The 12329-nt window shown below is 36.8% G+C and overlaps 1 protein-coding gene across 2 annotated transcripts; it reads left to right on the top strand.

Annotated features, from left to right (window-relative positions):
- The first annotated feature begins 458 nt into the window (after positions 1 to 458).
- Positions 459 to 12329, top strand: LOC125876020 (pentatricopeptide repeat-containing protein At5g65560-like). 2 transcript variants are annotated; one of them, XM_049557114.1, is made up of 4 exons: positions 459 to 3543; positions 3654 to 3738; positions 5200 to 5675; positions 11973 to 12329. In XM_049557114.1, the coding sequence occupies exon 1, from the start codon at positions 743 to 745 to the stop codon at positions 3482 to 3484; it is 2742 nt and encodes a 913-aa protein (XP_049413071.1). In that variant the 5' UTR covers positions 459 to 742; the 3' UTR covers positions 3485 to 3543; positions 3654 to 3738; positions 5200 to 5675; positions 11973 to 12329. The 2 variants fall into 2 exon arrangements, with proteins under 2 accessions (XP_049413071.1, XP_049413070.1); XM_049557113.1 differs by lacking the exon at positions 5200 to 5675.

The following is a 12329-nucleotide window of genomic DNA, read 5'->3' as shown; positions in this document are numbered from 1 at the left end:
TCTATGCCATTCGTTAAAAAATTGACTTATTTATGTCATTTCAATTAACAAATAATGACATGAATGAACCTTTTCTCAAACGGAAAGAACATAGATAAGCCAAACTTTTAACGGATGACATAAATAAACTTCTTCTCAAAGTTCGATGACATATTCGAGTCTTTTCCAAATAAAAAATAAGTTATCCATATATAAAATTAACATAACATTTGCTTAACAATTTAAAAATCCACATAACCAATACATATATAAGTTATGCGAAAATCTATTTAAGTATTATTTTAGAAAAAACAAAAAATGAAATAACGAATATTCTATGTATAACTAATACATACATACGATATTATACTCATTAGTATAATTAATCTCACAAATACGAGCATAACTCTAACCAACCACCAAACCAAACAAAAATCTTTGATCAAACACCATTCATCATCTTGCCCAGAATATTTTTGGAAATCTGAGAATAACCCTAAAATCTTTTACAGTCCAAAACCTCAAAAGCAAGCCATTGGGGCCCTTTTGGGCTTTGGCTACTGAGGTTTGATGCCATTGCATTTGCACCTACGCAGCCCCCCCTTCCCTATATTCTCCTCTCTTCCACCATTTCTGTTGTGGTCTCCTCATGACCACGTTCACCCATGACTCAACACAGCAACACTGCACCATTTTCTTCTGATCAATCCCACACCATCTTCATGAACTCTTCACACTGTTATCCTCACATTCACTGCTCGAAATGGTAAAGCCCCTCAAACCCATATTTCTCTATTCCTTAAATCCGCATCGAAGGAGCAAGTTCAGGGGTTTTACTTATCTGGGTCGTCTTCAATTTACATCAAAACCCGATCTTTTTGATCAATCTGAGTCCATACAAACAGAAGAAAGTAAGAGGCTTTTGTTTATTGTTTCTAAGGTGTCGGATATTTTGTCTAATCCGCGGCTGCAATGGCAGACAAATGGAGAGCTTCAGTCATTGAGCTCCATATTAAGACCCCCACACGTGGCAAAACTCGTTGAGATCCATGAAAATACTGAAGTAGCTTTGCAGTTTTTTTACTGGGTTTCTAAGAGGCATTTTTACAAACATGATAGGAACTGTTATGTTTCCATGTTGAATAGGCTTGTTTTTGACAAGAAATTTGCTCCTGCTGATCATGTGAGGATATTGATGATCAAAGGTTGTAGAAACCAGGAGGAAATGAAATGGGTTATTGAGTATTTAAGTGAACTTAGCAGAAAAGGTCTTGGGTATACTTTGTATAGCTTTAATACTTTGTTGATTCAATTGGGTAAGTTTGAGATGGTTGAGGCAGCTAAGAGTGCTTATCAAGAAATCATGAGCAGTGGAACGGTGCCAAGTTTATTAACTTTTAACACTATGATAAACATATTGTGCAAGAAAGGGAGAGTTGAAGAGGCCAAGATGATAATGAGTCATATTTATCAGCGGGAATTGAGTCCCGATGTGTTTACATATACATCTCTGATTCTGGGTCATTGTAGGAACAGGGACTTGGATGCAGCATTTGTGGTATTTGATCGGATGGTTCAGGATGGAATAGATCCGAATGCAGCAACTTATACTACTCTTATAAATGGACTTTGTTCGGAGGGGAGAGTCGATGAGGCTATGGATATGCTTGACGAGATGATTGAGAAAGGTATTGAACCCACTGTGTATACATACACAGTTCCAGTTAGTTCCTTGTGTGCAGTTGGACGTGAGAAAGAGGCTGTTGATCTTGTAGTGAACATGAGAAAGAGGGGATGTGAACCAAATGTCCAGACATATACAGCTCTAATTAGTGGACTGTCTCAATCTGGACTCCTTGAAGTGGCAATTGGATTGTATCACGACATGTTGAGAAAAGGTTTGCTCCCAACTATGGTTACATTCAATATATTGATAACTGAATTGTGTAGAGCAAAAAATATAGACAGAGCTTTTAATATTTTCCGTTGGATTGAAGCACATGGATACAAACCCAACACTATAACTTGCAATGCACTGATCCATGGATTATGCTTGGTTGGGAATATTGAAAGGGCAATGGTTTTACTCAGTGAAATGCTAAAGGTGGGTCCGGCTCCAACAGTGATTACTTATAATACCCTAATTAATGGCTACCTTAAACGGGGCTTTCTGGGCAATGCTATGAGACTGCTGGATTTGATGAAGAATAGTGGATGTAAAGCTGATGAATGGACTTATGCCGAACTTATTTCTGGTTTCTGCAAGAGGGGCAAGCTTGATTTAGCTTCGGCTCTCTTTCAGGAAATGATAAAGAATGGTTTAAGTCCAAACAAGGTAAACTATACAGCTCTAATTGATGGTCTCTCGAAGGAAGAGAAAATAGATGATGCACTTGCATTACTTAAAAGGATGGAAGAGAGTGGTTGCAGTCCAGGCATTGAAACTTACAATGCTATCATAAATGGTTTGTCCAAAAAAAACAGGCTTTTGGAAGTAAAAAGACTATGTAATAAGCTGGCAGAAAGTGAACTGCTCCCAAATGTAATCACCTACTCAACTTTGATTGATGGTCTTTGTAGGAATGGTGAAACTCATCTTGCATTTGAGATTTTGCATGATATGGAGAGAAGAAATTGCATGCCGAACCTGTACACTTACAGTTCGCTAATCTATGGCTTATGTCTTGAAGGTCAGGCTGATAAAGCAGAGAGCTTACTCAGAGAAATGGAGAAAAAAGGATTAGCTCCTGATTATGTGACTTATACTTCACTAATTGATGGTTTTGTAGCATTGGATAAACTAGATCATGCACTTTTACTTCTTCACCAGATGGTTGATAAGGGTTGTCAACCAAATTATAGAACCTTTGGTGTATTGTTGAAAGGATTGCAAAAGGAACATGAGTTGATTTCAGGGAAGGTCTCCGTCAAGCGTGAAACAGTGTATAGTAGCACAGCTAGCAAGAAGGATGTTAGTATTGAGCTGTTATGTACTCTACTAAATAGAATGTCGGAAATTGGTTGTGAGCCGAATGAAGGCACATATTGCACTTTAATTCTTGGTCTGTATAGAGATGGTAAAACTTATGAGGCAGACCAGTTGATTGAACATATGAGGGAGAAAGGCTTCAGTCCTACTAGTGCAGCATATTGCTCTCTTTTAGTTTCTTATTGCAACAATTTAAAAGTGGATGCTGCTTTGGAAATATTTGATTCATTGATTCAACAAGGTTTTCAACCTCCTTTGTCAATTTATCAATCACTCATTTGTGCTCTCTGTAGAAGTAGCCGACTACAAGAAGTTGAAGTGCTATTTGAAAACATGCTTGGGAAAAAGTGGAACAATGATGAGATTGTTTGGACCATCCTGATTGATGGTTTACTCAAGGAGAGAGAATCTGAATTGTGCATGAAGCTTCTTCATGTCATGGAATCCAAGAGCTGCAATATTAGTTTCCAGACATATGTCATCTTGGCAAGAGAATTGTCCAAACTAGATGGTTAATTAATACGAGTCAAATGATTTTTTGAGAATTGATCTGCAGCTCCAGAAAGCAGAAATAAGTGAGTTAATTTCTAATCTTACAATAGCCTCTCATCTATGGTTTCTTCAACTACTCTCGCTGAAGCTCGATTGAAGAGGAAGCTAAGCTGAAAAAAATCTTCTGTTTCAGAAGCAGCTGCGTGAATGCTGGTAAGCGGAGTTGTTGCTGAGCTTCATGATGAAGGAACTGACCTTTTACAGGTCAAGTGCACAAGGTGAGTGAGATTGCCTTTAAAACCCTTGTTTTCATTTTTTGCTCAAGTTTTCGTAGTAGCAAGAAATTAAGTTCCTTCTGCTTTTAGAATTTCTGAGACTTGGTCATCAAGCATAAAAACAAGAGAAAAGATGGTTCATTTAGAATTGATAGCTTTAAAGATTACCAAAGTTTCCCTGATAATAAACAATAGCAGCAGTCTGTTCGTCATGTATCCCGACATGTTAGTATTTTCATATTAACTTCTTTATACAAATAATCTGAATAGGTAGTTGTCTTTTGCACTTTTTGCTTTGGGGTTCACCGTTCATTTGGATTTCCTCCCCACTCCACCACAATCATGATTCTTAATGAAGTTTAAGTGAAGCATGTCATAAGAATAAGATAATTAGCATATTTCATGCTCAATGTAGTGGTAAAAGCTGAAGAAGAAATGTGTTCTCCCTTGATCTATAAAACTCTAATTATATCTGCTGACTTATCTTTCGCTGGAATTGATGAACAGTGCTGCATCTCAATCTCATCCCCTTTTATTTTAAATAGCAGCCTGTTTTGTATCAAACTAATCATTTAGAAGGAAAGCAGCAACAATTTAAGAGAAAGAAAGTTTTAGTTGTGGTGATTATTTTGGTTGCTAGCTTGAATGTTGAATCTCAGCAATTTACACCCCTAATAACTCCTAAGAGTTAGTGGAGAAAAATGTATCAAGCAGTATAAGGCTTGCTTGTTCAGTATTAAAGAAGTTAAATGCTATCAAATGCTTAATTCCAAATATTTAAAACCCAGATAAGATAGACTGCATTTGTTAAAGTCACAGGTCAAGTGGGATAACTACATTTATTCTACATGGCTCAACAAAGCTCCTTCAAAATGTAGCCTCCAACACTTGCATTTATCTTTTTATTGCAGTATGGGAATCTTCAAAGATACAAGGGTTTTCTTGTGTCTGTGAACCCCATTCACATGATTATCATCCCTGGAGAGTGGCTCATATGAGATGATTTTGGAGAAATCTATTCCCTATTTATCAATCTGGGGCGTCTGAGGAAGTCCAACCTATGGTGAACCTTCTCTAGATTGAAGTGTGAAGCGTTCATTTTGGAAATTTGATTTTGTGTAAAACCATAGATGATAGAGCGCGCCAGATTGATCATTCATATTTTTCCTTTTAATATACAGAAAGCTATGTGTTGGTTTTGATGGTTTGGGTTGAAATGATTCAAAAAGCAGAAGAAGAGATTCTACTAGTTCACGGGGAAGCCTACTTGGACGCTCTTCCGTCTTTTCTTCTTCTTCTTCTTAGTTGTTGTATAATAGTGTTTTTTGAATCTATTTTACATCAATAAAGTATAACGTTTGAATCAAAGCCTATCAAAACCATAAAAGAACTAATCCATTAACTCTTATATCCAAATATCTGGGAGTAAATTACAACACCATCTAAAAATCACCATTGTTGCAGGCTTGAAGAAGTGAGTCTTGAATTTTGCATATGAACAGTTTGTTCCGATCAAGTGGATGTTGTTGGAAAAGCTGGGAAACATTGGCAGGGATGATTTTTTTTTGCCAGAAACTGGTAACTTTAGGCAGGGATGGAAATTGGTAGTTCAAATTTCATAAAAACTATTTTTTGTTTTGAACAAATATGTCGAAACTGGAGGTATTGGTAGTTCAAACTTCAGATATACATGTTTGAAGTTTGGTCTTTGACAAGTCAAACTTTTGACGCATATGTCGGATGTTTGCTTGCACAAGCAATACCAAACTTCAGACAAATTTGTAATTTCAAACACGATTTTTTGCAACTTCAGTCTGACGTGTCTGAACTTACAAAACTTTATGAACTTAGGCTGTGGCTTCAATGGGTATCCCAAAATTGGCTATCTGTGCAATTGCACCCAAAAAGTCGGAGTAGCAACTTTGGGAACAGAGGTTAAGGTTTGTATCCCAGCAGCGAATGAATTCTTCCTATCTGCCGCCTTGGTGGTCAAAGTTGTCTTGTATCTGTGCTAGCATTGGTAGTTAAAATTATCTCGTATCTATATTTGTGGGGTGAAGTAGGTTCCTTAGAGAATTAGTTGAGGTGTGCACAAGCTGGCGCCTAGCAGTACATCTTTGTTACTATCAAAAAATAAATAGCAAAGTTACTTTGGATTTGTGGATCAAACGTCTTGCAAGGTAGAAGATAGGAAAGTCTTTAGAGAGACAAAAATAAAATATCTCTTCTGAAAATTTCTAGCTTTGACGCACAAGAAGTGCTAAGGAATTGTTTTTCTATGATATATTTTTTGGATGTTAAGGGAGAAAACAATGACTGCAATATTTGTTTTTTTTTTCCTTTCTTTCAAAATCTTTTGCTTTATAGACTGGGTGTAGGTGGAGGGTAAAGCTTCAGAATGAATTCTAGTGAATTTCTTCATCTCACTTGTGGATGTGGTAGTTCATAATGTAGCTATAGATGAGTAGCATTCAAAAGAAGCAGACTGTTGAAGTGGTCACATTATCACTTAACTGACTTATGTACCCTCCATTCCTTTTTACTTGCCCCTTATACTAAAAATAGTTTTTCCTTTTTTCTTGTCCATTTTAGCAAATCAAGAGAGATTCATTACTTTCTTTCAGTGTTGCCGTTATCTTTGAGGAGTTACATAAAGTACTAGTAATCTAGGTTACCTTTATGAAAAAAAAATAAAGAACTAGTAATCAAACTTAAATTTCCAAAGCATAATTAATAAAAATAATTTAGTAAACAAACTTCTAATAATAGTTTTTTAAGGGGAGTGCCAAATTAACAAGGGACAAGTAAAAAGGAATAGAGGGAGTAGTTTGTGTAAGGAAGAGTGAAGTGGATCTTAGTATCAAAGACTTGTTATCTGTAGATATTTTGTCCCCATACAAGGGAAGATGTCTGTTTGGGGGAATTTTAAAATGCTTTGGGCATTTGTCATAAATGTAGCTAAGATCGGTTAAGTTAGTTGATGCAATTGTTTTTCTCTAGGACTCCATTAGAGTCCCAAACTAACTGTAGAAGTTCTATAACATGTACCAAGTGGTATTTTAGAATTTTTAGTTGCTGACTTGGTGGAAGTGTACTATCTTAGATGTATGGGTTTTGGAACTGTTAAAAAGTGAGACCTATTAGATCTTCTGTAACATGATATAGATTGTTGTTTTGCTATTGGGAAGTGTTCTGAAACACAATTTTTCTTGAGCCTAGGGTCTATCGGAAATGACCTCTCTACCCCACTAAAGGTAGGGGTAAATTTCTAGGCACAGCCCACCCTCGCCATACCCCACTAAAGGTAGGCGTAAGTTCTAGGCACGGCCCACCCTCGCCATACCCCACATGTGGGATTACATTGGGTATGTTGTTGCTGTTGGAAAGTGAACATTGGGTCTACTCAACTGAAACTGAAAACATAACGTTCAATTTGAAATGTAAAGAACTATTTAATTGTGACACTCCCTTCTGGTAAAACTAAAGAAATTTTAAGAACTCCTTACTTTAGTGAAATGTAGGTTTTATGATGTGCTCTTTCTTAATATTCTTCAAGTTTCTTCCAAGTTGCTTATTAGCTAGTCCTGACATGAAATGGTCTGGAACATTTAGTGAAGTGAGTTTGTGGAACCATTGTACGTCTTTCTCCACTTTGTCTTAATTAACTCTTATGAATGAGTTCATGGAACTATTTTCCAGTGGTTTCAAAAAGGAAAAACGCAAAAGGGCCACAAGGTTTACGAGGCTTGAAGTGAAAGGCAAGAAGTAAAGCAAAGTGAACCGCACAATTTACGGAAAATTATAGAGTATCAAACATATATGTATTTAGCTCTATAATATTCAAGTTGCAATTAAAATAATTAATTTCAGCGTTCGATGTACAATGATGCTAACTTTAGTACAAATCCTCAAAGTTGAGATTCAAAGAACTCATCGCTACTCAGTTGGATCACCATGCACATGTTCTCTGAAGTGGATGGCTTCACCATACAACGATAACCCATCGCTTTTAAGCGATAAAACACCGGCCTTTAACTACACTGCTATTTTCATTTTTCTCTAATTCCTTTTTTTGAAGGGGATCCTTGGTGTAACTGGTAAAGTTGCTGCCATCTGACCAAGAGTTCACAGGCTCAAGCCGTGGAAACAACTTCTTGCAGAAATGTAGGGTAAGCTGCGTACAATAAACCCTTGTGGTCCGGCCCTTCGCCACCCCATGCATAACGGGAGCTCTTTTGCACGGGGCTGCCCTTTTTTCTCATCTGTTTCTTATTTTCCCTTTGTGCTTCCTGTAGTTCTCACACACACTTATCAGTTTTCATCCCTATTATTCCTTCTCTCGTCCTACAATCTAGGCAACCATTAGTCATTAACTATAAATGTTGTATTTGTTTATTGTCCTAAGAAGAAAAAAACTTGTGATCCTTTGGCACCATTATGGATATTTGTAAATTGTTTTATAGCCTCACTTTTGACTCTGAGCAACTAATTATAGTTGTAAATGTTTGCAATAGAGGGGTGTAAACAAGTTGAGAAGCCTAAGTGGGTTTCGTGACACTTTTCTACTGACAGAAGTTGGGCTCAGTATGAGATGAATCAAGGCTAAAATTGGATCCAAGAGTTTTATGTGGTTCAAAAATTCTATCAGCCTAATTCTCAAAAATAAAATAAAAATTCTACCAGCCTAAAATTGAAGTCAGAAATCAAGTTGACCCTAACAGACATATTCCTTCTGTTTGGTACCATAAGAGAAACTGAGAAAAACTTGGTAACATAATAAAAAGAGGGATATCTTTATTTACTTTTTTTTAAATGGAAGAAAATTAAGGAAGGCTGAGCCACTAGCAAATTTACTCCATGACTTACTTGAGGTACTATGCAGAAGCAGAGAATTTCACCGAGTTTAGAGGTCCTGGAAGTGAGAAGAACAGAACAAAGGATTTTCACAGTTTTGTCTCTCTCTCTCTCTCTCATAGATTACTGAGAAGGATGAGACGGGGCCTTTCTGTACTCCTCAGTATGATACCAAGGATGGGTGAATGGGTATGTGTAAATATATGAGTGGTCCAACTTTTCAAAAGTCACTCTCTCGCAGCTATTAGGGGCGTGTACCCCAATGTCGTCACCCCACATACAATCTTTTCGAACTGTAGGGAGGTGAGCTATTTGTATTACAGAAGCATAGTCACCAGCCAATTTTTCACGGTCACTAGTTTTCTTTGTTGACAAAGTTCGAGAATGTAGATCTTTGTCAAAAGATAGCTTGTTCGGAAGAATCATCTCAAAAGTTGGTTCAACTGTAAATTCACCTTTCTTGTTTGATTTGGATTTTTTTGAAGCCTTGCCAGAGAAAGGCTTGCAACCCGAAAGAGAAAGTGACTTTTCGCAACAAGTAATCGAAACATCTTGATGTGGAGAAGAAGGCACAAACATGAGGAATATGGTGGGTGATTGTTAAAAGGATCGAGAAAATTAATATTTTGTCAATAAACATCCAATGAAGATATGAATGTCGAGGAAGGATGAGCAAAGTCAAAAAAGGAATTTGTTGTGAGGTGAGCATGTAATTACTTTAGTTGTCAAATTCTCCCTCACAACAATTCCTTTTTTGACTTTGCTCATCCTTCCTCGACATTCATATCTTCATTGGATGTATAATTGACAAAATTTTAATTTTCTCGATCCTTTTAACAATCACTCACCATATTCCTCATGTCTGCGCCGCCTTCTCCGCATCAAGATGTTTCGATTACTTGTTGCGAAAAGTCACTTTCTCTTTCAGGTTGCAAGCCTTTCTCTGGCAAGGCTTCAGAAAAATCCAAATCAACCAAGAAAGGTGAATCCATAGTTGAACCAACTTTTGAGATGATTCTTCCGAACAAGCTATCTTTTGACAAAGATCTACATTCTCAAACTCTGTCAACAAAGAAAAACTAGAGACCGTGAAAAATTGGCTGGTGACTATGCTTCTGTAATACAAATAGCTCACCTCCCTACAGTTCGAAAAGATTGTATGTGGGGTGACGACATTGGGGTACACGCCCCTGATAGCTGCGAGAGAGTAACTTTTGATGGACCACTCATATATTTACACGTACCCATTCACCCTTTGAAAAGTTCTACCAGCCTAATTCTCAAAAAAAAAATCTACCGGCCTAAAATTGATGTCAGAAATCAAGTTGACCCTAACAGACATATTCCTTCTGTTTGGTACCATAGAGAAAACCTTGGTAACATAATAAAAAGAGGGACATCTTTATTTACTTTTTTTTAAATGGAAGAAAATTAAGGAAGGCTGAGCCACTAGCAAATTTACTCCATGACTTACTTGAGGTACTATGCAGAAGCAGAGAATTTCACCGAGTTTAGAGGTCCTGGAAGTGAGAAGAACAGAACAAAGGATTTTCACAGTTTTGTCTCTCTCTCTCATAGATTACTGAGAAGGATGAGACAGGGCCTTTCTGTACTCCTCAGTATGGTACCAAGGATGCAAATAAAACTTTTTTTCTTTATCTGGTTGGAAACTTGGGGGTCATCTTTACTACCGAGAATCTGAGGAAGAGGAATATCACTCATTTCAGAATTCAGTTGGTGTTATATGGTAGTGGAAAGATGTGATCCACTTATTGTTTCTCTGTCAGTTTCAACAACAATTGGTGGTTGAATGGAACCTGTTTGGTACTGAATAGGTAATGTCGGCAATTGTTAAAGACTTGTTTTAACATCAGGCAGTTAGAAGAATAAGAGCTTGGACTCCACGATTCGGAGCCTGTTTGGTATTAAATAGGTAAAGTCAGCAATTGAAAGGCTTGTTTTTAAGTTGGCCAACTAGAAGGAAGAGAAGAAAAAAACCTTGGGAAGTTGCTTATTTGTGCTCATGACATTTGGAGAGAAAAATCAGATTTTCGAAGAGATTGAAAGTTTGTTTTTATATATCAGAGAATCACTTTTGTTGTTTCATAGAAGTTTGGAGTACCTTGGCGGACACTGTTTATTGTTAGATGATTGGATACTCTTAGGAAGTCTTTTTTTTTCTCTACGTACTCTGCTTTTCAATGCCGAGGCTCTACCGGAAACAACCTCTCTACCACACAAAGGTAGGGGTAAGGTTTCCATACATCCTACCCTCCCAGAACTCATTTGTGGGATGATACTGGGTATGTTGTTGTACTGTACTTTTCCATACCACTTTTATATATGGGGTTTTCACATTTACATAAATAAAACTTGATTTTCTTAGAATTTGTAGATTTCCACAAGAAAATTAGTTTTACTGCCAGAAGTGCTAGTGTGGGACAATCTACTTTGACTTGTTTTTGTAATTTATATACTTCTAACATAGTATTTCCTTTTTTTAAAAAAAAAGTCAATTAGCCTAGAAACATATTAATAAGAGTAATGTTATTATTATCGTTATAACTCCTCTACTAGTGTCCAGTATTAGTAATAGGGATAATCATCAACCTACTTGTATTATCCATGAAGTGCCTAGAAAACTCAAAATGAAGCACCTATATAATCAGTGTAAAGCCGTAGAGGTAAAAGGAGGAGAAGAAGGAATTACAAGAATTTGATAATTGGAATAGCTGGAGCACAACTTGCAAAATTTTGTAGTCTTGCTCTTTTCTTCTCTGAAGCCTTTTGTTCTAGTTATCCTGTTTTCATTTTCCATTTCTCTCCTGGTGCTTCAAAGTTCCTCTTGCTTTGGTTTCCTTAGCTCTATAGACATGAAATTTTGATGAGAAGAAATTGATGTTTTTGGTATTTGGTGATGTGGAGGGGAAGGAGATTGAAAGTTATTGGCTAGGGGGGATGATTAAAATCCATTATACATTCTCTTGCCTGTCTATCTAATTCTGTATATTGCCCAATTAAAATGGAACCTAACGTGAAGATTAAGGAAGAAACTAGGTAACTTTCTACGTATAGACATCTAGAAGGGTGCCCCCGTGTGCTCTTCACTGATCCAAAAACTTGTAGCCGTGTTCATGAAATTGAGGAAAGGAAAAAGAAATGTGAAGGTAAAACATGAAAATGAATGATTTTTTCAAATTTGCACTGTCGATTTGCTATGTTGCTTAGACTCTCCAAAATTATGCCGCACTCCTGTCGGATCCTTAAAAAATGTACTACTTTTATATATTAAGAAGTAGGGTGGTCGACAACTCTCCTCAGTGCACTGATATCTTTTGGTGTTCGGATGGAAATTAATCTGGGTTTACTTTGTTCTTTTGCAGGATACGTTTTGATAGTTGTCAATTCTCACCGGCTGATGGCATTTTACATGTCCAGCAAAGTAGGAATCAGACCTGAAGGTATTGGCTAGAGCAGCCATATTGATTTTTTAACACATACACCCCGGCCAAAAGGTTTCATTTTTTCCCTCTTGTTTTTCTTCTCTAACACAAGATTCATTTTATTAAACTAGAGTGCAGTCGATTTTTGGAATTAGCATGTAGGTGTAACAGAGCAGTTTATGTACATAGATCTTACTTGGCCTCTGAGTTGAATACTTCAGAAATACATGGCAATTGATTTAGAGTTGAGAGGATGTTGTAGTATTTGTATTGTTCAGTCATAATTGCAGATAATAA

The sequence above is a fragment of the Solanum stenotomum genome, chromosome 9 (genome assembly GCF_019186545.1).
Source record: "Solanum stenotomum isolate F172 chromosome 9, ASM1918654v1, whole genome shotgun sequence".
Taxonomy (NCBI): domain Eukaryota; kingdom Viridiplantae; phylum Streptophyta; class Magnoliopsida; order Solanales; family Solanaceae; genus Solanum; species Solanum stenotomum.
Note: the sequence above shows the minus strand (reverse complement) of the source record. Positions and strands in the feature narration are given on the sequence as shown.

Coding starts and splice junctions, on each gene's coding strand:
- LOC125876020 (XM_049557113.1), top strand. CDS start 743: ATGGTAAAGCCCCTCAAACCCATATTTCTCTATTCCTTAAATCCGCAT.